Source organism: Cetorhinus maximus, chromosome 3 (genome assembly GCF_964194155.1).
Source record: "Cetorhinus maximus chromosome 3, sCetMax3.hap1.1, whole genome shotgun sequence".
Classification (NCBI taxonomy): Eukaryota; Metazoa; Chordata; class Chondrichthyes; order Lamniformes; family Cetorhinidae; genus Cetorhinus; species Cetorhinus maximus.
In genome coordinates this window covers 165,493,332-165,518,985 of record NC_135881.1, presented here as the reverse complement: position 1 = coordinate 165,518,985, position 25,654 = coordinate 165,493,332, and the positions used below count along the sequence as shown (strand labels likewise).

The window sequence follows — 25,654 nt, the reverse complement described above, 5'->3', positions numbered from 1 at the left end:
AAAATGAAAGCATATGGTAATAGATAGACTCTGCGGGTTTCTCCTGCATTATAAATGACTTCCCACTATTCTTGCCCGATTCCTGTATAATCCTTTCAATTTCCTGTTTCTTCTGTTGCATATGTACCATATGCTTTTGAGAGGCTATATCTTGGTTTGTCACTGATTTTGGAATTAAATAATAGAAGTGGGTTTGAGAGTCCAAACATAATCTCATTGAGAGTCTCTGCTTCCTTGTGGAGGTTGCTTCTCACTTAGATCCATGTTTTGCTATGGAAACTTTAAGACCATGTCTACTCCTTGTTTCCTGCCTTCATTTTATAGCTGATTTATATAATATCACGGCCACACCTTTCCATTTACGAGGTTGGCACATATGTACCCAGACCCTGTCTTATAATTCCTTATCTTTTTTTAGTTTCTCTAATTTAAACTAACAACTATTCTATCTGTTAAGAAATACTAACTTAAACAGCATTGTTTCCACTAACTCTAATAAAATTCTGATCTAGAAAACTTAATATTAAACTGCAACCTAGCAAAGCTTTAAAACTGGAAAAAAAAATCAAAGGAAATTATATTTGAAAGTTAGCACACATGCCTATATCTAGGATTGGTGAGGTAACAGTACCGATAACTTCTTTTCTCCAACTTTGTCCTTCCTCCGTAGCCTTCAATATCAACAGTTGTGTGCAGATCGGATTGCCTTCACCTGCCACCAGTTGATGTAAATGTCCAAAAGCAGCTCAATTTTTTAGAACAGCGATTTCAGTCAAAGCTTTAGATATTTAGCTCTAACCTAGTCCCTCTAAATTCCCTCTTAGACTATTCCTACAATGCCTGCCTTGAGGGGTGGGAGCTACATTCCACCCTTCACTCAATTGTATTTCTTAGAATTTGAGAGTCTCCTGCAGAAGGCTAAGTTATTACATCGACCATGCCTTCTAAGCATTTGTTTTGAGCAATACATTATGATGCATAACAAAGAAAATCATAAAACATTGTACAGAAAGCTACAGTTTACCATAAACTCGTGGATTAAAAGATTAACTAGCTCACCTTTTACCTGTATCTATCTGTTGGATCATTCTTGCTAATTTTTCCCTAGCCCTTAATTGCCCAATCAAAATGCTATATTTGATTTGAATCCCTCTGACAGCCACTCAATCCTGATTGTTTTGTTAAAAAATGGATCTCTCATGCAATGTGTGTCAGTGCCATGAAATTTAAAATTTGATCTCACTGTACTGAACCACATAAAATGCTGTTGTCTAGTAAGTATTGTCTGAGACACGTGCTTCAGTGAAAATTGAAGTATTTCCGCATACTAGTTGCTGCACATGTAATAAACCATATTTGTGAGCGCACACACTACTATCCCAATATGCCACAGGTGACATTTGATACAAGCTGTTCTTGGGCTTTCTGTTTATATTGTCAAAAGGTCAGGGGTGTTGAGAGATCTTTTCTTGTCTCCCCACCTCAATGCAATTGGTTCCAATGTCTTGGGCAGTGAACTGGCAATGGAATGCAGTTTCCTTATTGTTCAGTATAGGCAAAGGCACCAACATCTCCAAGAGCTTACCAAATAACTATTTTTGGCTAATTTTCCTGACTTACATGAGAAAATACATTGATACTAGATTTATATCTTGTGTCCAGATGATTTGTTCCAATTCGGGTAACAAAATTGCTTTTGGAAAAATTCTTATTTGGTGGGAATTTTTGATGGGAAAATTCCCATTTTCTTATTTCTCCCATATCCTTGATCACTTCCCCTCATTCAGTGTTACACAGTAATTATCATTTCATCTTACTTATGAGAACTGGAGGAACTTTACTGTCCAATGCAATATCCTCATATATTTAAAATATAAATCTAATGCTCCCACTTTGTCTAAGTTTAGTTTGTTTACATATTTTATTTGTTCTCTTTTAGGGGTTCTATTATTTCCTAAATATGACCTGCTATATTGTACCTGTGTTTTATCATTTCTAAATATCCCAATTCCAAAGAGCATTATTGTTGGACTGCCAGGTCTCAATGTTCAATTTTATTTCCTTTTTTTTTAAAAAGAAATTTCTTGCTTGATACACAGGAACACCTAGAACCACACTTCTCACTTTCTTTTTAAAGAAATATTGATTATCCCCTTAAACTTTAGATAATTTTCCCTTCTTGAACGCTTGAAATAGCAACTCATATCAATTTATCTGATCCATTCCAATTTCGGAAACAAATGACGCTCAAACTTGGTGATTTTATGTTTGAGACAGAAATGCTTGCAATTACTTTGGAAATAACTGGTTGGAAGATAACAAATGAATTTGAATGGGATAATTCTGAGCCCTTGAAAGGCAAAATCTTAAGTCCAGATTGTCACCGTGCTGTGACATCTGATGCCTGTTGATAAATTATTAAAACTGTTAGATCACTTGCTGTGCCATCCTTATTCTCACTATAGAAACCTATTTAAAAGATTAAAAAAATCCATTAGACTCTGCATAAGAGCCCAAGGGGTTAATTTGTCAAATCATTACTCCTTCTGTCGCTATGTGAAATATCCACTAAAAGTTAAGAAACTTTTATTTAGTAATACCCAATAAACTTGGATTCAGCAATACAAAAGTTGTTGCATGTTAAGTTGAGCATAAAATAAAGCTGTCAGCTGAAGGAGCTAGCTCCTTTGTATGTTTATAAGAAGGCAGAGCGAAATATTGTCAGGTGCCATTGCGTCATTTCACATAAATTATAAAAATTGTCCCATTTAGAAAAGAACCAAGTGCCATTTTACACTTCAATTCCTTGCACCTTTTAAAACTTAAACCTGTACAAAATTGCCTGATACAATTAAATTCAGGAGATCTCAGCTTTTCTCCTTTACTTTTTCAAAACTTGAGCTGCAAAGGCACAATAATGTTACCAAATTACAGTCCATCCCCAGAACTAAAAATCAGTTTAAAAGCAGAAATCATTAGCAGGACCACTATTATCTTTAAACCTTCTGTGAAACAATTCTGTAGTACAACCCAATGAGAGAGCCTCAAAATGTCATTGTACTACTCAACAGCAGTGGTATTCCCTAATACCGCCAAGATGATTAAACAATCAGATTCTCCTCAAATCACTGAGTCCTTTGCATTGGTCAGTAACTCAAAACTGCTGATTTTTTAAAAAAAAGTGAGGTCTCTTGCCAGAACTAGTCTTTCAATCGGAATTTCACTGTGGCTGCAAAGAAAGCTCAGTTTTCACAATTTAATCAGGTATTTAACGTTAACTCCAAAATAATTCAGATCAAAATTTTAATAACTATACACTATACAGTATAGATGAAATAATCAAAGTAGCATGTGCCTGCAAAACCCCAGTAAATTACTTCCCCCCCTGCCACCCCCCCCTCTTCAGGTGTCTTTCCAAATGACAAAAAAATGATTGAATCTAACTAAAGAAAGGTTTTCTCAGTAAAACGGAATCTTTTAGCACAAAAGGGAAAGAGGGTGGAGCTTTCCATAGCTTGTGGGCTCTGAAACATTCAGACAGGCCTTTTAAAGAAACATTGGATGAAAACACAAGGACTCCTGCAACTAATGACTCTAGAGAAGGGACTGAATCCTTTTCTCCTCCTTTTGTTCCATCATAGATTAGTTCAGTAATTTCTCTTTCAACCCAATTTACTATTCTGATTACTTCTTGTTAATACCTTAGTGGGGAGGGTGGGGGGGAGACAATCACATTATCAGGTCTCTGGTCTCTGGCTTCTAATTGACTTAAAAGAAGGCCATGTGTTTTTAATTCACTACAGAAAGCAATAGCAATTTTTAGCTGTACTGCAATTAAGAAAGTGCTTTGAAACGTTGAAATTGGATTTTTTAAATTCATTCATGAGATATGGGTTTCACTGGCTAGACCAGCATTTATTGCCCATCTCTAATTGCCCTTGCTCAGAAGGCATTTCAGAGTCAACCATGTGTCTGGAGTCACATGTAGGCCAGACCAGGTGAGGATGGAAGATTTCCTTCCTTAAAGGACATAGTGAACCGGGTTTTTACAATAATCGCCAACGGTTTCGTGGTCATCATTAGACTTTTAAATTTCAGATTTTTTTATTGAATTCAAATTTCACCATCTGCCGTGTTGGGATTCAAACCTGGGTCTCTGGAATATGAATCCAGTGACAATACCACTATGCCACCATCTCCCACCTCGCAAATTGAACATGCTGCTGTTCACTTTAGTCAAAACAAAATGCACAACACTGTCTATAACTTTAAATATAATTGAAAGTTATCCCCAGTTCTGGGTGCGCAATCTTAAATTGAAATGAACATAATCAACCATATTCACACTTTGATACAACTTTAAGAATTTTAACCCCTTTAATGGGCTATGAACTGAAAGTGCCAAATTTTATGTGCTATTCCCAGGTTGCAAGCCCAAGGAGATATTCCCACAGTTTAAATCAGTTCAAAAGCCAAAAACATGACTGAAGCATCTCAACAATAGCAACTATGTTGATATGTATGTAGAGCAAGCAGTTAAAAAACTTAAAACAGCAGGAAAAGCATTGATCAAAGTGATTAATATTTCCAAAACCAAAGACGAGACTACAGAGGGCTAAACAGTTTTTTTTAGTTTTAAACAGCTTGGTGCTGACATCAAAAACAAATATAACACAAAATACTTTCTTTTAAGACAGTTTCATTTGCAGGTCAGGGCACACACACACACACGCCATCCACACAACACCCCTCACTCATGTGCATACACACACACACACACACACACCACCCCCCACAAACTACTTCTCCAGAAAGCCAGTTGGTGAAGGATAGAACTGGAGCCAATCTTTACACTTTATATTTATTTAGAGTTGCACATTACAAGCCTACACCTCCTAACCCAACAACCACAGTGTTAGTCCATGTCTATTTATAGGGATTCAAGTGAATCACCAGTTAATGCCTTCTACTTGCCTACAATTAAACATAGTAATATACAATTAACACATGGAAATTTTTTCTTTTTTAAAACCGGAATAGAGCATGCTGAAAATGCTTGCCTTCTACCTTTCTCAGTCACTTTAACTTTTGCTGTGGGCTTTTTAAGTTTTCTTTTTCTTAACCCTTTTATTACAAATCAAATATCGAACTCAGAGCGGTTTATAGAACTCTCTTACAACTCTTCTATATTGTGAAAGGCCTGATATTAACTCCTCCTACATGATCTTTTTTTCTTTCACTGATGCACCGTACAAACCCTTTACTCCTCTTTCCGGTTTGGTCCTTCACTACTTGTGGTGTTTCCTGCCATCCTCTTCAAGTGCTATAGCCAGAAGGCCTCTGTTCTTTTGGCTCGAAGGATAGTTGTCACATACACAGTGTACAACAGTTATGATGTATGGCTTTTTTCTTGCCGCTGAGTGCACAGCTCTTTCTCCGGGTTCTTTTCTAGACCCTCCACAGTAATTAAAATGCACAATCTACCATTATATTCTGGTGGTGTGTTGTAGAGCTCAGGTTTGGGCACCAAGTTGTAGGAATTATTTAACTATTGTATTAATTACTTTAATTATTTCACACCTCCCATATTAGGTGTAAGAGTAGGGTTCATGGACATGGGATCTGCCTTAACAGAAACATATGGATACATTGTCTCTCACACACAATATCTTTATTTAACCACTAATACAGGATTAATTAAAAAACATGATTAGATTTATCATGGAGTAGAGTTCAGTTGGTCAAACCAGCGATTCTCAAAGTCTGTTGAATCATTAGATGTCGTTTTTCTGACGAACTAGGATCTGTCAGTTCTAACTGACTGTAGTGAAAAAGCTCGGTATTGTATTAGTTCTTATATTTATTGTGTCTATTTGTCCTTCGTGATTCTCGCGTGCATTTCAATGGTCTTCAGGTATGCCCATATACCTTGTTTTATGCTTTAGTGTGGCTACCTGTCACATTGCAGTTTAATGGCATCTTATCTCAAGACTATACAACTCTGTTCCTACTGATCCTATAAGAACCCGAGCTTTGTCTTTGGTTAGCTTTGACAGATAATACCCATTAATGTTCCTGTTTCTCAACTTGCGATTTAAAGTGGTATAGTCATTATTAAAAGTTTCACTGGTAATTGGTCAGTTGGTAGTACATTCACCTCTGAATCAGAAGGTTATGGGTTGGAAGTCCCATTCCTTGTCTTGAGCACAAAAATCAAGCCCAATACTCCAATGCTGTACTGAGGGAGTGCTACATTGTCGGAGATGCCATCTTTTGAATGAGATATTAAATTGAGGCGCCGCTTGCAAGATTCAGCCACACGGCATGCAGGAATGTGTCATGCAGGGGACAAACAGCTTATACACAAGCAACCCCTTTAAGATATGGTCATGTGTGGCAGTCTTAGAGGGACCGTGCAGTGCAAGAAATGGACTGTACAGTGCAGAGAGATTAGAGAGAGCATTGTCTATCAGCCCTCTCAGACTGGGGTAAAACAAGAGCAAGAGAGTTATGCCCGGTATCCTGGCCAATAATTATCCCACAATCAACATCACAAAAAACAGATTATCTGCTCATTATCACATTGCCATTTGTGGAAGTTTGAACGCAAATTTCCTGCATCACAACAGTTACATTTTAAGAGGATTTCATTGGCTGTAGAATCTTTGGGACATCCTATGGTCTTGAAAGGCGATGTATAAATGAAAGTCTTTTTCTCCCCTCTTTCTAATATATTATTGAGTTTTCCAGCATCCACATTACTTTGTTTACGTATTAAAGTTCTGTTTGTTAGGGATGCCTAAATAAATTTTCACTTCACTTAGCTTCAGAGAATATTGTGGGCTGTCTTTCGTCTTCATGTGTGCTCTGTCTGGAGACAGGACCTTGGCTCAGAATAGCCTTTCCATATCTCTCTCTCCTGTGCCATTCTTTATATTTTGGCACTAACTTCCTTGAATTTTCAAGCCATCCAGCATTGATATTCTCTTCCCCTTTTTGCTTGAAATCCCCCTGCCATAACATTGCTTACAAGTCCGCTTTCTCTTAAGATGTGCCCTACCCAGTGTCTCTACGTTTTTCTAATTACATTCAGCAAATTCCTTTGCTCGTTCACTTTCCTTAGCACTTCATCATTTGTTACTTTTTCTAACCAACTGATCCTTTCCTTTCTTCCCCAAACCCACATTTCAAAACTATTTAGCAAGTTGGTGGTCTCCTTTCATAAGGTCCAAGTCTCACATCCATACAAAACACTCCAAATCAAGCTCTTTACAAGTCACTTCTTGTGTTGTTTATTCAACTTTCTGGTTAACAACTCTCTCCTCCTTACCAAATATAGCCTTTCCTTGTTATTTCTTTGTTGCATCTGCAGATATTATGCTTCCTAAATACTTGAATTCTTGCACCTGTTCTAGTTCTCGACCCTCTAGGAATATATGAATGTTTATTGCTGATTTTGATGTATGCATTACTTTGGCTTTGCCAATTTTTACTTTCTTTCTAAAGTTCCTGCCTGCTGCTGTTACCAGTCTATTTACTAGTTCTCGTAATCCTCCTTTTGTGCTTGCTACAAGTGCTTTGTCATCTGCAAATCTAACTGATGTTATCATTTCCTTCCCAATCTTAACGCCAGTTTCTGAGTCTTCAGATGCTTCTTTGATCATTGCTTCTGCATAGGTTCAGTTAAAGACAATGTCTATTTGCAAAATAAAGGATGATTTGTGCTCCTTAGAACAAACTCATTAGTACACAGAGATAAAAACAAAAAACTGCGGATGCTGGAAATCCAAAACAAAAACAGAACAGAAATACCTGGAAAAACTCAGCAGGTCTGGCAGCATCAGCGGAGAGTTGACGTTTCGAGTCCTCATGACCCTTCAACAGAACTAAGTAAAATTAGGAAAGGGGTGAAATATAAGCTGGTTTAAGGGTTGGTGGGTGGGGGGGGGGGGTGGGGGGGGAGATGATTTGTTGGGACAAGCAGCCAGTGATAGGACGAGATAACCAAAAGAACAAAGAGGTGTTGAAGGTGGTGATATTATCTAAAGGAATGTGCTAATTAAGAGTATAAGACAGGACAGATAAGGTACAGATAGCTCTAGTGGGGGTGGGGGAATACTGAAAGGTAGAAATAAACAATGGTGGAAATACATTTAAAATTAGTGGAAATAGGTGGGAAAAGAAAAAACCTATATAAATTATTGGAAAAAACAAAAAGGAGGGGGAAGAAACAGGAAGGGGGTGGGGATGGAGGAGAGAGTTCAAGATATAAAATTGTTGAACTCAATATTCAGTCCGGAAGGCTATAAAGTGCCTAGTCGGAAGATGAGGTGCTGTTCCTCCAGTTTGCGTTGGGCTTCACTGGAACAATGCAGCAGGCCGAGGACAGACATATGGGCATGAGAGCAGGGTGGAGTGTTGAAATGGCAAGCGACAGGGAGGTCTGGGTCATTCTTGCGGACAGACCGAAGGTGTTCTGCAAAGCGGTCACCCAGTCTGCGCTTGGTCTTTCCAATGTGGAGGAAACCGCATTGGGAGCAACGAATGCAGTAGACTAAGTTGGGTGAAGTGCACGTGAAATGCTGCTTCACTTGAAAGGAGTGTTTGGGCCCTTGGATGGTGAGGAGAGAGGAAGTGAAGGGGCAGGTGTTGCATCTTCTGCGTTTGCATGGGGAGGTGCCGTGGGAGGAGGAGTAGGGGGTGATGGAGGAGTGGACCAGGGTGTCCCGGAGGGAACGATCCCACGGAATGCCGCCAGGGGGGTGAAGGGAAGATGTGTTTGGTGGTGGCATCATGCTGGAGTTGGCGGAAATGGCGGAGGATGATCCTTTGAATGCGGAGGCTGGTGGGGTGATAAGTGAGGACAAGAGGGACCCTATCATGTTTCTGAGAGGGAGGAGAAGGCGTGAGGGCGGATGCATGGGGGATGGGCCGGACATGGTTGAGGGCCCTGTCAACTACTGTGGGTGGAAAACCTCGGTTAAGGAAGAAGGACGACATGTCAGAGGAACTGTTTTTGAAAGCATCATCAGAACAGATGCGACGGAGGCGAAAGAACTGAGAGAATGGGATGGAGTCCTTACAGGAAGTCGGGTGTGAGGAGCTGTAGTCGAGGTAGCTGTGGGAGTCGGTAGGCTTGTAATGGATATTGGTGGACAGTCTATCACCAGAAATTGAGACAGAGAGGTCAAGGAAGGGAAGGGAAGTGTCAGAGATGGACCATGTGAAAATGATGGAGGGGTGGAGATTGGAAGCAAAATTAATAAATTTTTCCAGGTCCTGACGAGAGCATGAAGCAGCACCGAAGTAATCATCGATGTACCGGAGAAAGAGTTGTGGGAGGGGGCCGGAGTAGGACTGGAACAAGGAATGTTCCACATACCCCACAAAGAGACAGGCATAGCTGGGGCCCATGCGGGTACCCATAGCCACACCTTTTATTTGGAGGAAGTGAGAGGAGTTAAAGGAGAAATTGTTCAGTGTGAGAACAAGTTCAGCCAGACGCAGGAGAGTAGTGGTGGATGGGGATTGTTCGGGCCTCTGTTCGAGGAAGAAGCAGAGAGCCCTCAGACCATCCCGGTGGGGGATGGAGGTGTAGAGGGATTGGATGTCTATGGTGAAGAGGAGGCGGTTGGGGCCAGGGAACTGGAAATTGTTGATGTGACGTAAGGTGTCAGAGAAATCACGGATGTAGGTGGGAAGGGACTGGACAAGGGGAGAGAGAAGGGAGTCAAGATAGTGAGAAATGAGTTCCGTGGGGCAGGAACAGGCCGACACGGCCATTAGTACACAATAGGGTATATAGTCAAACATATCAAAGGAACTGATTGTAACATGCAGTGGCATCCATCTGACTTATTCTGGTGCATAGCAGCTTGCATGCTTCTTCAGAAGTATGTTGAGAAAGGGCAAAGAGCTTTCTCGTCTTTTTCACCTCATGAATGACACCCAGTACCTCTCCAGGCAAGCTTGCACCATATAAGATCCAGATACAGATTGTTTTCTTTCAGGATTCAGGAGAATGGATAACTATTTAATATAGTTAAAAGGGCTATTTTGCTAATGGGCTTTTTTCAGTTAATAGATCTAGTTTGGATACTACAAAGGCTAAGTTTATGTCAAAAACAGTCTACCTACCAGTGGAAGAGCTGAGCTATTTTGGTTTTGCAGTAGCATAAAAAAAGATCTATTTTCAAGGTTCAGCCTGTGTAGTCATTGCTCAAGGAGCAGGTTGCTTGCACATATGTAGAAATAGACAAATCCAATTAATGTAACATACTGAATGGTTTTGATTATATTCATTTGCATGCTCTGTGCCTCAATCTGATTGTTGTATATCCTATCTGCCTACTGAAGACCAGGACCATTATTGGGTTTGAGGGTTCATTGTTCTTTGAAGTGTATTCTTTATCTCTGCTGAGAGTTTGAGTGCTTTTGCCACCATTTTATAAAACTTGGGACTCGTTAGTGACCTGACTGATTTTTTTTTGTCAAGTGGTCTCCATTTTCAAATCAAGCTTAGCTAATTGTCAAAATGAACAGGCAGAATAGTGAAGGCCCTGGGGTTTTAAGGCATCATCTGTCTGCAGTTTGTATATTCAATCAGGTTTCCCCAGGACCTGAACCCACTATGAAGGTTATACATCATATAAATAATGAATAAGGCCCCATCTGGTAGGTAATATATACTTTTATTTTTTTGCTTTGAAGCTCCCCTTCATGTGTATACCAGTTTTTGTTTTGAGAAGATAGTGAGTCACCTGGTCTAAGGCCTTGTAAGTAATGCTCTTGTCAAAATGGCATCCTTACCACAACGTCAGTAGTACAGAACTGTTCACTTCTATTCATATAGCATTTGGCTTGATTGGTCTTCTGTCTTTGAGCAGAAAGTTGGAGTTGATGATAGGTGATATGCAGAAGCTATTAATGGCCAGCCCCCAAGATTGGAATATATTACTAACCCAGATTTGGCTTGTGTGCCCCATTATTTAGACTTTTACCCTCACCATGTGGATCAAAACATATCCTGTAAGTTTCTGGAAGTGCAACAGGAACAGAGAAGGAAATAGGCTGCATTCGAGTCCAGCCAGATACAAAAAAAGAAATAGAGGGAAAGAAAAAATGGGTGGCAAAAACAAAACAAAAGTAAGATAAAATTAATTGGAAAATTTTACATTTAAATCTTCAAGAAGAATTTACTACATGCAGAAAAGAGACTCAACAGTTTACACTGTTCCCTTTCCTCTGGGCAGGTTGATTGGCATTGTATTAACAACTGACATGTTGATAAAAAGGTACTTGTGCTATTAAGTACCAGCTGTAACTTTCTGTGGTTAGTTTAATGTGCAAATCCAACAAGTTATTTTTAAAAAAAAGTGCAAGTTGAGGGCGAGCTGTTGTTTTCTGAGGTTACCAGCAGAGTGATGCAAATTGTCCAGCAACTTTCAGTAATTCACAATTCATGGTGTATTTTTCTTGCCAGAGTTTGCTGTATGATTTACACACTAATAACATACAGCACCATTAAAATGTGCTGTTATTTTGCCAGCAAATTATGGGCCATTTATGCACCTCTTGCATACTTTGAACTGTCAGCAGTATCTTGTTCATACTTACCAACAGAGTTTGTCCAATAGTATGTTATTAGAAACGTTTTACCAGTGATGACTAAATTAACTACAATCTTAATGACTTCCTGGATATCATTAGTTGAGCGAATATGTCTCCAAGACCCATATTCATGATTGCTGTATTTGTGCTCATCAAGGTGAGATTAGTGTTGGAGAATGAAATTCTTTCCATTTTAGCCACTGTATCTGCATCGAACACTCCCAGGTCAGGTGAAACCCAGCTAGATATAGAAGAGGGCAATGAACCCTATATGGCAGCAAATCATGTATGTGGACAGTTTAAGGTGCCCAAGCAACTCTTCTCCCTCCCCCCCCACCCCTCCTAGGCCATATCTTGTATGGATCCCAATGTCTTCATATTTAATCTCTTCGGAGCAGGTGGTACGAACACCTGTCTGAAGCCTGTAGGTTCCTTTAACATCTGAGATTGATAACTTCTTATGATCCATAGGTATTAAGGGATAGAAGGCAATGGTAGGTATATGGAATTAGGTGTATTAAATGGTAGAAGAGACTCGCCAGGTAACTGGCCTACTCCTGTTCCTGTGTTGTTCACTATGTACATGGGAGTTTGTTGAGATCATTGGGTCCCAACTGAAATCTTAACTATTAAAATATCGTGGCTTTCTCATGAGATAAAGAATGAAGCAGTGCTTCTTGGACCCTACAAGGCTTTGGTATCTCTTGCCATGGGCCCCTCCCTGCAACATGCTCTCTGCAGTGGTTGGCAGTCTTCTCTTGCCCAAGTTTGTTTTACAAGGGCAACAAACTGATGGCATGCAGATAAGGCCTAGGAGTTAAAATCACTGGGTTTCACATCACCGTAAGGGGGGAATTTTAGAAGTTATTTTGCACCCCTCCCACCAGCTCACCTGAATCTGACCCCAATTTAAAATAAAGACTAATCTAATGCTCTCTCAACTCTGCCCCAACTCAGATGATCAGTGTACCAGTACATAAATCTTGGAGTCTTATTGGAGTGACTCCATCAGTTGGTGCAGAATTGGCCAGTTTGTTTCTGCCACAGTCCCAAAGCAGCTATGAACTGGATTATGACTTCCTCAACTCAAGACAGATTTTCATTAAATGTTAATAGTTGGTGCAGATGTGTCAAGAATGATAAGCTGTTTTTTGTGATAATATAAAAATAGTAATTTTTTAAATAATGGTTCATTACAGGATCAAATAAACAACTTAGTCAATCAAATCTGTGGAAAAGCAGCAGCTAACAGCAGCAACAACAACAATACAAGTACCAGCAAGCCTGCACTGAAAAGAGGGCCTCGAAAGCGAGCGACCATTGATGTGCCAGCAACTAGACTTTCGTCCTTGTCCAGAAGTGCTACAAGTTCCCCATGAAGTTGCCAAGTCTTGTACTCAATTGTTCTTTTTGTACTATAATTTGTGAGTACTTGCTAGAAGAATGCAAGCTGTCTTTGCACTAGCTCTAAAGATGACTTCTGTTTTGTTTTTAGAAAAAAAAAAGCAGTTTGTTTTAGCATTAAAATGTTGGCTTATTTCTTTTAGGAACACCAGACGCTGCGGTTGGCAGTATTCCTTGGAATGCAGTAGTAGTGTTTTCATTCACTGTTTAAAAACCAAGTCAAAGGGCTGAACAGTAATCCAAGTTTGCATTTGCCCTTTTGGCTGAAGCAAACCTCTTAAGTTTGATTTTTTTGTTACTGTGAACAGGTGGGATGTTTTAAACCCGTTTGAACTAGGTTGAAGTTAAGTGCTGTGTTTTATCTTGCAATTTCAGTCATGCGAGCAGCTTTTTGGAGGAAGGGGGAGGTAAAACTTGAAAGAAACTGCTTCAGTTTGGCTAAGTTTTATGTTTTTGGTTAAGTGTAAGCTGAAAATTTTGCTTTTCTATTTAGAAAATTGTATTATTGTTTTTAGAGTCATGGCAGCTGATACTTGATCTGGTTTACAAAGTATAAAAATGGTAATTTTGAAAGTAAAGTAAAGGTGATATTTTTCTCCTTACCAGCACATCACTATGCATCTGTAATAATAAGGCTGCCTGGCTGGAGAAAATTGTGCCTGACTTTCATTAGCAAATTCATAAAGTTTTTGGTGCTGTCAATCATTTTATCAAAAAACCCTACAATGGTGTCCTTTATCAAATTATTGAAGCAGGGCTCCCCTGTTTCGCCTTTGTAGATGTGCAATCTTTGTAACATTCCATTTTAATTCCACTTTCATCTCTGTGTTCCTTCTCCATCCTTCCTTTTTGAATCAGCATTAATGTTCAGTTCATTGGTGAGATGGTCACAATGGAGAGCCACTAGAGGATGTGCATATTTCTTTGTGAAATGTGAAAATGCATCTCCTTCATTTCTATTTGTTTTACTTTCCATATTTGTAAAAAAAATAAAGATTAAAAAAGAAAAAAGAAAACAAACAAAAATAAACTTTGTACATATGCCTGTAAATTGTTTTAAATACTTGAGCCTTTTGTGGGGGGGGTGGGGGGGAGAAACAAGAGATGAAGAAAAGCCTTATGTTTCAGTTTCTTCATCGGTTTTGGATGCTTACAGGGTTTCTTGTAACATTTAAGTGCTGCTTACATCACTGAACAAATAATGGTGTAGCTGTTGCCCCTTTCAGTGTATTTTATTAAAAGAAAAGGGAAACGTTGTTCATTATAACTAGTTTTCATTGCTGAAAATGCAACATTAATTGTAGCTACCCATGTTGCACTGAGCTTGCCAGTGGTGACTGTCAAGAAGTCATTTTATTTTTTCCCCAGTTGTTAGTTGGTTGTTGTTGCTGCAGAAGACCGAACTGCTTTGGAGTATTTAACAACATAACTGATTTCAAGTGTTTTTCAAATGTGGTTGTCCAGTTTTTATGGCCTTACTATGTATTTTTTTTGTTTCTTCTTTGAGAGCAGACATATTTGACTATTGCTTACTGATTGACATTTAATTTATTAGTTCTGCTCTGCACCTTTCCTTTCTGTGCGGAAAGAGTTCACGTTGTAATTGCAAGTTTTTTTTTACTTTTCAGGTTTGTACTTAAAAGTTTAATAAAACTTTTGAGCAGTTTCCTGTGAAGTTGAGTTATTACCCTTAACCCTTTAACTGTTCATGTTAAAGATGTTGATCAAGTACACTATATTCAGTGGTGTCTTTGTGTTAATACATAATATTTTCAAACAGTTGATCATCTTCATGACTTTTATTCTGCATTGTGGAATTGATATGTATGTAGAAAGAAATTCATACGTAACTGTGCTGGTAGCTAGTGGTAGTTGGTATCTAAAGCAATACATCCATACAACTCATTTAATTTTGCCTAGCAAAACTGGAGTCAGTGGGGAAAACTCTGCTGGTTGGAGTCATACCTAGTACAAATGATGATGTTGTTGGAGGCCAGTCATCTCAGCTCCAGGACATCTCCGCATGAGTCCCTCAGGGTAGTCTATTTGGCCCAACTATCTTCAGCTGCTTCATCAATGACCTTCCTTCCATCATAAGGTCAGAAGTTTTTGCTGACAATTGTACAATGTTCAGCAACATTTGTGACTCCTCACATATTCGAGCAGTCCATGTCCAAATGCAGCAAGACCTGGACAATATCTAGGCTTGGGCTGAGGTGTGGCATGTGTCAGGAAATGACCATCTCCAACAAGAGAGAATCCAACTATTGCCCCTTGATGTTCAATGGCATTACTGTCACTAAATCCCCCACTATTAATATCCTGTGGGTTACCATTGACCAGAAATGGGACTGGACCGGCCATATAAATACAAGAGTAGGTCAGAAGCTAGGAATCGTGTGATGAGTAACTCACCTGACTCCCCCAAGCCTGTCCACTAAACAAGTCAGGAGTACGATGGAATATTCCCAACACTCCAGAAGCTTGACACCGTCTAGGACAAAGCAGCCCACTTGATTAACACATATCCACTGACATACAGTAGTAGCAGACTGTACCATCTACAAAATAGTGCAGGAATTCACCAAGGCTCCTTCAACATCATCTTTCAAACCCACGACCACTGCAATCTAGAAGGAGGTCAAGGGCAGCAGATAGACGGGAACACCACCACCTGAAAGTTCCCCTCCAAGTCATTCACCATCCTGACTTGGAAATATATCACCGTTCCTTCACTGTTGCTGGGTCAAAATCCTGGAACTCCCTAACGGCACTGTAGGGGTACTTACACCACATGGATTGCAGCAGTTCAAGGTGGCAGCTTTTTTCCCCCCAAGGGCAATTAGGGATGGGCAATAAATGCTGGCCCAACCAGCGAAACTCTCCTGTGAATGAATAATAAATTTAATTTTGCCCCTGCTTTCACCATTTAGTTCCTCCCCCTACCCCCCAAATCCAGCAAATGGTGTTTGGTAGTTACTTACACCTTGATGTTGCATTGAGTGCCAAATAAGTCATCACAGGGAGGCAAAGCTTTGAATCCCCTTGGCCTATCAAAAGGTGTGAAAGGAAAGCTAAAAGAATCTAGGAATATAGAAACAGTTTTGATCTTTCAAGCTGGCATCCCTATAAGCTTAAATGAAAACTGGCAATGAAGCAGTAGTACTGCAAAACTCTTTTATTAATCTGAATGTCAAAGTGCACAACTTCAGTCAGAACTCTGATTTAATTATATTTGTATTAGTGAAAACACAGAATAAACAAGCAAATTTGGATTTAAAGGCTATATACCATGTTGCCTGGCAGAATAAGACAACCTTTAATAAATTCTGTGCATAGAAATATGGGCACTATCTTGTGGGGGTGGAAGAAGGTTCATTAGTCAAGCCTGAGAAATGTACTCCTGTATTTGAAGTATATCAGTAATCAATTATAATTTACTACAGCATGTATATATACAATTATCACTGTTAATCTGCAGCCACACTGGGTAACAGGCATGGAAAAAGTAGAAGAGTCTGGATTATCATTACATATCTTTTACACAATGGATCTTTCATTCTGCAACATTCTTAACTTTTGACAAGCCATCTCAAATAATGACATCCAACACTTTATTGAGAGTCACTGTCAGCATTCTCTTTTAGATCTGAATTTGTGACCAGACTGGTATCTATTTGAACTTCCTCTTCATCGGACTGGACTAGTGGAGTGTCATCGTCAGCAGAGGCGGAAGAAAGAGAAGATAATTTCAATCTTAGCTCAGCTTGGCTTGGCACTTGCAGAGTTATTTCACTTTGATATGGCTCAGACCCAGACCCTGTACAAAGAGAAAAATAACATTTCACTAACTGTTCTCAGCTGAGGAAATCTCCACAGGATCATTTTATACCAGCACTGCACAGTTCTATGTAAATGCATTTTTAAAATACCAACAGGTCTGTGAATTTGCTGAAGGTTGTTAGATGGTAATTCTGTTTTTGTTTTATAAGGTTTTACATAATGTATCTATTTTAAGGCTGCAAAACCTATCGTAAAGCATAGGTCAGTGTTCAAGTGGAAGATGCCTTATCACAAATTTTGTTTTGTAGATACTAGATGACCTCCTTTGGTATTGCTCATAGTGACATCACTAAGACCATATAATAAAAATATTCTTCTGCTAGGATGCAGTCCTCTAAAGCCTGTAACTGCTGCTGTTAAATGTTCTACTTAGGTTAATTCTTAGAAACATTACTTTTTATTAATATTAAAGACAGATGCTATCTGGGATGGGGACAGGAGTGGACTTGTGGTGAGTTTTCCATGTTAAAATTTCTGGATTAATTAGGGGTAACTATGCCCAAATGTGGGTAAGCAAGGCATGCAAATAAATGAAGTATCTATTATGTACTTCTAGTCATCGGGTTTCCAAGTGGGGAGGGGGGGGGAGGGGAAATGTTGATTCCAAAGGCAAGTTTTTCAGTAATGCAATAGATTAAATAAATCTTGCAGAGCAACCATCACATCTTGCTGAAGTAGCGTAGTCCTAAACCCTGTTCAGTCACAAATTGCAGAAGCCCTTAATACCAGGACATGTCTTTAATCTGCTGCTTCTCAGGCATATTTGCTCCCTGTAGGGTCTCAGCATACGTTAAAGTCAAAGTGTAGTGTGTGCTCACTTGAACTCCAAACAGCAGATGGTCATTTCTTACATCCTTCATACTTCTGAGGACTAAATACAAACCATTCAACATCGTGAATCTCATTTCAAGGTAAAAATTCAAGTACAGTGTATGAGAATGAGATCTAAAAAATGATTGTCATGATGGTTCTAGGTTCCTCTGCTGAACACTCTGTTCAAAGGGGAGGGATAAACCCAGCAATATGCAACTCACAATTCAATAACGGGGGTAGGGAAACAAATATTAATCCAGGTGAAAAATATGATTGTTAAAAGTCAGGTTTGACGAACTTGATTGAGATCAACAGAGGGTGGATGAGTTTAGTATTGTTGATGTGTTTCTTGATTTTCAGAAGTTGTTTGATAATTTTACTAACATATAGTAATTTGAAGTCCATAGGATTAAAGCAGCAGTGGCTGCATGGAGAGAAATGTGCAGTGGGACTTTGATATACAAGGCTTAATTTCAAAGTTTGCAGATTTAAAAAAAAATGTAAACAGTGGGAGAAGTAATGAGTACATAAACTTCATCTGCCCATTTCAAAAACTCTAACACAGGTGATTAATTTTGGTCAAAAGAATCACCTGGTGATGTCGGTACACAAGTCTTTGAAGGTGGGAGGACAATTTGAGAAGGCTGTTAAAAAGGCAGACAAGAACTGTGGCTTTATAAATAGTGGCATAGAATAAAAAAAGTTACATTAAAGCTTTTTGTTGAATACGTAGCACCTGATTAGAATGCTGGACTTACCGAGCTTGAAAGCATGCAGAAATAAGCACTAAAACTGATCCTAGGTAATGCCTACAAGCTACTCTGACTCAAACAACTGAATGTGAGACAAAGCTCTGTATGAACTTTGCTAGAAAATTCTTGAATCCTACCATCTCTTGCCAAAACTACACAAAATTGTGCGATGGAATTGAGAAAAGACACCATTCCAGAAATAAGATATCGAATGAATAGATTGTGAGGCAGCCCAACCCCCTACTTTATAAAACTCATAGTATGTAAATGATTCAGAATTCAATGAACCTGACAACATATGGGATCTATGGACTTTAATACAAAGACCATTCATTTCTATTCTCTAAATTAAGGAAACGTGCATTTGCAATGTATTGTAATTATTCCCATGCTGAAATGATAATTGTGCAATCCTTTTACTTTTTTTTTATTTTAATGATTGCCCATAACTATGTCCTGAATTATGATTACTTGTTATATTTGTATCATCATCACAATTCTACACATACTGCCATGATGATTTTTCAATAAGCCAATTGTCTGTCTATCTAAAATACTGGTTAGGCCCCAGCTGGATGTTGTGTACCACACTTAAGAGCAACTGCTGCAGAGGAGAATTACAAAGATGTTACCAGCAATGAAAGATTAGAGATACTGCAGTTGTTCTCCTCAGAGCAGAGGGTGAAGAGGAGAATGATCTTGATAGGGCAAATAAGGGACTGTTTCCAGTGGTTGAAGGGTCAGTAAACCAGAGGACACAGATTTAAAGTGAATGGCAACATTTTTATACACCAAACTGTGATCTGGAATGCACTGTCTGAAAATGTGGTGGAAACAGATTTAATAATATCTTTCAAAAGGAAATTGGATAAATACTTGGAGGAAAAAAATTACAGGGCTATAAGGAAAGAGCAGGGAGTAGGATTATTTTGACAGCTTTACTAGCACAGCCACAGTGTGCCAAGTGGCCTCCTCCTGCGCTTTATCATTATATGTGCAAACTTTGAGAAGAATCCTGCTGCATGAGGGAAGGGGGTGGTGGTAAAGTAAATGAAGGTCAAACCCACAAAGTTAGGTTGGGAGTGGCATCTGCAGTACAGCAGATGGAAGCTCAATCCTTCACCATCAGGGCAGATCTCAACAGCTATTAAGCTAGGGCCAACACAATTGGTTTTTTTCTTCCTTTTTTTGCCCTTTCTCCCCACATCCTTCAGTAAAAGCTGTCTGTTGATGGGTTACAGTTCCAACAGCAGCAGCTTACCCTCCTGCATTCACCACATTGGCCATTTTTTATGGACAATTCTAGGTGGTGGCTAGTGACAGACTAAACAATTGTATGGGATGGAGGAAAGAAGGAATGTCATCTAGCAGGATCCCATCTCAACCTATACATACATACATGTAGTGGTTCTTGGATCATGATGGGGCTAAAAGAGGCAAGATCCCTGTATAACTTTCACACTCCCCAACAAGGCACTGAGACCAAATGTAGTGCCTCAGTGTCACATCAGATAAGATCTGTTAAATTATCACAGAGCAGATTGAGCCCAACGCCTTCAGGTGGATTTAATTCTATTTCTCATTAGCTTAACCAGTCAAAACATTAGCAGAGCCTACGTTGGTTGTCTAAACCCACACTAGGTATTGGAAAAACATAGCCAATATTTGTTTGTGAAAAAGACAACTTAGCTTGCACACCCTTTTATCCTCAAGCCTTGAGCAGCAATTGGTGATGGGCTGCCCAGTGATCGACATCCAAAGTGTGGACTGTTTTCTGGACGATCCTGATACAGATCTTTCATTCTTGCTGGATTGCCAAACAACTGGGAGCACTTTTGAATTGTCCATGTCAACTTGAGATGGGCACCAAAGTGCAAGTTATCCGCCAGACTCTTAATGTCACTTAAATATACTACTCGCAGTTTGGGGCTTTTCATGTGTTCGATGGACTAATCTGTAGTCGGCCTCGATTCTTCAATCGCTGTCTGATTCAGAACAGAGGCCTAGTCAATTTCTACTAGCTGCAAAAGTAGATACCAATGAAAATAAGGGTGAGACTCAACTGCAGCCATATGAATTGTTGATTATTATAAAAACAGTATCATGGTCATCTGTTACTGTGAAGCTCTACAAACACTTGGTGCCGGTTTGAATCTGGTTTTAGTTAGTACTTTAAAGTACAAAAAACACTTTAAACAATACCCACCATCATAACATAAATTGTCAAAATAAATTGTGCTGGAAATCAAATAAATCTGACTCAGACTTGCAATGCTTTCCAGATCAGGGATAAAAATTGATGGAGCATTCATTCAGTCCTTTACTATTATAAATGTGGGAGTGACATAGATGTTGAAAGCTTTGCTGTGGAATCAAACAACATCTTAAAAAAAGTCATCCCTTATGCTGGCTAATTCCTGTTGTCATTGATGGCAACAGAACTTTGCATTTATATGGTGCCTTTAACTTACAAGGGCCAAAGTGTTTTACCAAGCCATTGGGAAAAATGGATGCTTCTCCAAAGATTTAAGACCAAAGCAGCGGGCTTAAAGCAATAGTTTAAGAGTGAGGGGAGAGGTAGACGGATTGAGGGGGGGAGAAATTCACTCAATGTGGCTACTTGTCCATGCTAGTTATGGGTGGAGGATGCAAAAGACAGAATGATCCTAACCATGGGAAACCAGACAATGATTACAGCCTGACATTAATATAAACTAGCAGCTAGTAAGAAGCACTGTTGACACCAAGTATGAAAACACTACATTCAAATTCATACTAGAATAATCAATAACCAACTACGAAACCCCTCTCCCAACAACATTGCTGAGTTTATCCATAGCCACAATGTTATTTTCAATATCACCACAAAGCAAAAGAACAGTTCTCACAAAACATGAGACAGAAATGCTGACCAAGAACAGGCATTGAGGAGAGGGAAGAGACAGAGAACAAGGAGACATGTGGCAAATTAGAGGGGTGAGGGTGGTGGAGTGTGCTGGTTCTCTAACAATTGTTTTTGTGGAGTGTAAGACAGGCCAAGTCCACTAATGCCCAAAAAACCTAGTTCCTGATTTTGTCCATGCCATGGCAAGCAGGGAGAATTTTGCCCTTGGCATGCCAGCTTGGCAGGGGCAGTTGGGAAGCTGACTGCTTGCTGCCCGCGATCTGGCCCAGAAGGCAATTTCACACTGGCGGGCCAATTAACTTCTACCCAGCGTGAAACACCTGTGATACCCACTGCCTGTGCAGGCGGGGGGAAGAGTGCGAGCCAGGCGAGCGCGACCTTCGCACATGCGCACAAGTGCACGATACATAATCTCCGAGGCAGACAGCTGCCTTGGGGATAAACTGATTTTTAAAAAATTATGAAACGTGCTCTCAAGTGTCAAGAGCAGGGACGTGCTATTAATGAAAAAATTAGGTTTTAATTTGATTTGTTATTTGCTTTTGGAAACCTTATCCCGCCCACGTCTGAGGTTTCCATGAAAGTGCAAAGGCTGCTTGGCCTTTTTGCCTGCTCACCAACCGCAAAGTTGGACGGGCAGCGAAAAATTGAGGTTAATTGCCTTAATAGGCCTTTTAATTGTCGACAGGCCTGCTGGCCAAAATATCGCGAGTGCATGATGACGTCAGGATGCACGCCCGACGTCATCACGTGTCATTTTACACTCAGTCGGGTTAGGTGCGCACCTGCCCACCAAGCTAAAAATTTTCCCATTAGCTATCACATCTTGTTCCTTCACCACATGGTTCAATTTAGATATAAAGGGGACAAGGGGGTTGATTGCCTGTGCTCAATGGATCTTATAAACCACAAATATAAAAAGTGATTCTGTACTCCGAGCATGGAGTTGTGCCTGGGTGCAAATACGCTTTAAGGGTGCTACATAGAGGGAATAGGAAAATGGACACAGAGTCAAGGGAGAGGGACAGAAGCTTGGTCAGAGTGGCAGTTTTTAAGGAAGGACTTAAAGGAGGATGAGAACATGGTGAAGAGATTTAGGGGAGGAATTAGAGATGGAGGCAGCTTAAGACACGGTGGGGCAAAATGAAAGTGCAATGCATAAGACACCAGAGTAAGAGAATGGAGATTTCAGTGGGGAAGTGTTGTGGGACAAGAGGATATTAAAAGGATAGGAGGGAATTGAACAACAAGGTTGAGAATTTAAATTTTGCAAACGAGGGGACCAGGAGCAAACGTAGATAAATGAGGGGTGATGAACAGGTGCAATATAGTGCAGGATTGGATATGAGCAATGTTTTGAACTAATGACTTTTTGGAGGACAGAGGAAGGGATCAGGTGGAAAAATATGTTATGAGAAGGACACAAAGAGACCGCAAAGAGATATAGACGGGTTAAGTGTGTGTCCAAGAACATGGCAGATGGAATATAATATGGAGGAAGGTGAGGTTATCCACTTTGGTAGGAAAAATATAAAAGCAGAATATTTTTAAAATCATGAGTGACTGTGATTCACATACAACGACACCCAGATCTCTCCGGATACCCACATTTCCCAAAGTTAACATACAGATACCGCAAGCAATGAAGAAAGAAAATGGCATATTATAATCTAACCCCTTTACAATAAAGAAATTGTAGTGTAATTATATAGCACCTTGTTGAGATCACACTGGAAGTAACTGTATAGTTTTGGTCTCCTTATCTAACGAAGGATATACTTGCCTTAGAAGGTGTGCAACGAAGGTTCACTAGACTGATTCCTGGGCTGAGGGGATTGTCCAAGTAGACGACGAGGCCTATATTCCCAAGAGTTTAAGGAGAGATGATCTCATTGAAACATAAAAGGCTTGACAGGTAGATACTGGGAGGTTGTTTCCTCTGCTGGAGAGTCTCGGACTAGGTGTCACTGTCTCAGAATATGGGGTAGGCTGTTTAGGTCTGAGATGAGGAGAAATTTCTTCATGTACCCCAGAGAGCTGTGGATGTTCAGTCCTCGAGTATATTCGAGGCAGGGATTGATAAATTTTTGGATACCAAGGGAATCAAAACCCTTATTTTAAGGCTAAAAGTTGACTTGATTGAGGTCTTTCTCTAGAAAAGAGGCAAGAACCCCAGCTTGTTCAGTCATTCTTGATAAGTATATCCTCTTAGTTCTTGGGAATCTGTTTTGTACCTTCTATCTTTTTCATAATAAGTGCAAATGCAGTCTAATCTAGGTTCTGTATAATTTTTCATGTAACCTCTGTGTTTTTCAACTCTGCCCCATAACAAGTGAATCCCATTGCTTGTTTGCTTTCTTTATGGCCTTATTAACCTTGCTCTGCTACCCCATTTATACTGTATTGTTCAGAGTATGTGACCTCCTTATTCTTCCTCACATTTGTCAATATTCAACATTAATTTGCTAAGTGTGAGGCAGACATGGCCAACCACATGGCAATCTATCCAAAGTTCAAATATTACGGTATCAATTAAGGAGTTGGATACAAAAATATCTATCATTTGACCAATTAGTGAATGAGGTACATACATGCATATCTTCCCACCCCCATGAGTGACAGAGAGTGGATTTCTATCCACAAGATGGCACACTTGCGCCATCACAAAGGGCTTGACAAACAATGAAACTGCTTTTTCAAAACAATATAAAGAATCAGACACAGATGGGCTTGGCAACTTGACAACTTGGCATAACACTGAAAAAAACTAATTGGGATTCGGGTGTAATTTGCCAAAGTGCATGTGCATTTGAATCTAAAAAGATTGAATTGAAAACAGGATGAACTTCAGGTTAGCTTCACACTTAATCTTCATCACACTAGCACGGTGAAGGAGGAATGCATAGCACTTATATGTGATCAGTTAAAACCTAATTATAAACCATGCTTCCCCTGAAGACCATATAAAAGGAAATATCTTTCATATATCTGACAAGCAGACTCTCAATTGTGATGGGTAGAGTCATCATTTTGAATGATTTGAGATATTACAGAACCCCCTTTCCCATCAAAGAAGCATACATTCTCAGATTTCTTCATTATAATTCTTTGAAATGAACAAGAACAGCTCAATCTGACTGAGTCAACAATAGACCAATGTCGAATGAAATTTCTGCCTGCTAATTCTGAAACCCCAAATAGTTATCTCTATGGGATCCTTAAATAATTGGAGATTTGTAACCATTGCTTTGTCAGGTCTGGTAACAATTGCTGAGCATGATCTTATTAGGGAGTAAGATCCAAATGGACCTTAATGCACTCTTGCAAGGATTAATGAATGACCTAGTCTGGTTTTGTGGTCTAAATGATCCAAATACTGCTGAGCTTGCAACTTTCATTTAACAGCACACAGTGTTTGCTTTACCTCAGGCCAGGTTTGTTGGCTGCTTCTAAAATGCCTAAGGGAAGAAAAGGTCAAGTCACAAATACCATTGTATGTATGATAGGATACTAGGTCCAAGGTTTTGTCTTTATGCCAGCAATGGAATAAACAGCAGTTGGTAGCACTCTCACGCAGGAGAGGCAAGGTTCCAGGTTGAAGTTCCACTTCAGGACTTGAGCAAAAAAAGCAGCGCAGTACTGAGGGACAGCTGCGCTATTGAAGGTGTGGTCTTTCAGATGAGGCACTAAACCCTCATCCTGTCTGCTCTGGATTTAAAAAACCCCACGGCACTATTTCAAAGAAGAGCAAGCGAATTATTCCTGGTATCCTGGACAATATTTATCTTTCAAGCAGCATCACAAAAAACAGATTATCTGGCCATTACCACAGTACTGTTTGTGGGAGCTTACCGTGTATAAACTGACTGATGTGTTTCCTACATTACAACCACTCCTAAGTGGCTCTTGGCTGTAAAGCACTTTGGGACTCCAGTGGTTGTGGAAAGTGCTTTATAAATGCAAGTCTTCCGTTTTTTTTATGGATTGCATTGGTACTAACCAAAGAGCCTTGGAGTGAGGGGGAAGCACATAATATTTGACATCATTGATTTGAATTCATCTGAAGTAGCTAAACCTAATAAACTTTGGTGCTCGGATTATATATATATATATATATATATATATATATATAAATATATACTAAAAGCTGCCTTTGCCAAATCTTCAGGCTCACTAAATCCAAAGATGACAAACCAGCAATTAAAGATACAAGACTACATAATCTGGATTCCGAGGGTTGTACAATAGATCACAGGTTTTCAAAGTGGAGTCCAGTCTGTGAATTCCTTTTTCCGTCTGTGTGGGAGGCCAAGTGCTTGCTGTGAGC

At 39.6% G+C, this 25,654-nt stretch overlaps 2 protein-coding genes across 7 annotated transcripts in view; one reads left to right on the top strand and one right to left on the bottom strand.

The window, feature by feature from the left end:
* Positions 1 to 14,680, top strand: part of jarid2b (jumonji and AT-rich interaction domain containing 2b) — a 409,246-nt gene extending 394,566 nt beyond the window's left edge. For all 4 annotated transcript variants that reach the window (XM_078539218.1, XM_078539220.1, XM_078539219.1 and 1 more), the window contains one exon: positions 12,810 to 14,680. In XM_078539218.1, the coding sequence (XP_078395344.1) occupies positions 12,810 to 12,989 (180 nt within the window). In that variant the 3' untranslated portion in view covers positions 12,990 to 14,680. The remainder of the gene's footprint in view (positions 1 to 12,809) is intronic.
* Positions 14,681 to 16,177: 1,497 nt separating this feature from the next.
* dtnbp1a (dystrobrevin binding protein 1a) overlaps positions 16,178 to 25,654 on the bottom strand; it is a 221,064-nt gene continuing 211,587 nt past the window's right edge. For all 3 annotated transcript variants that reach the window (XM_078539223.1, XM_078539224.1, XM_078539225.1), the window contains one exon: positions 16,178 to 16,834. In XM_078539223.1, coding sequence (XP_078395349.1) covers positions 16,629 to 16,834 — 206 coding nt within the window. In that variant the 3' untranslated portion in view covers positions 16,178 to 16,628. The remainder of the gene's footprint in view (positions 16,835 to 25,654) is intronic.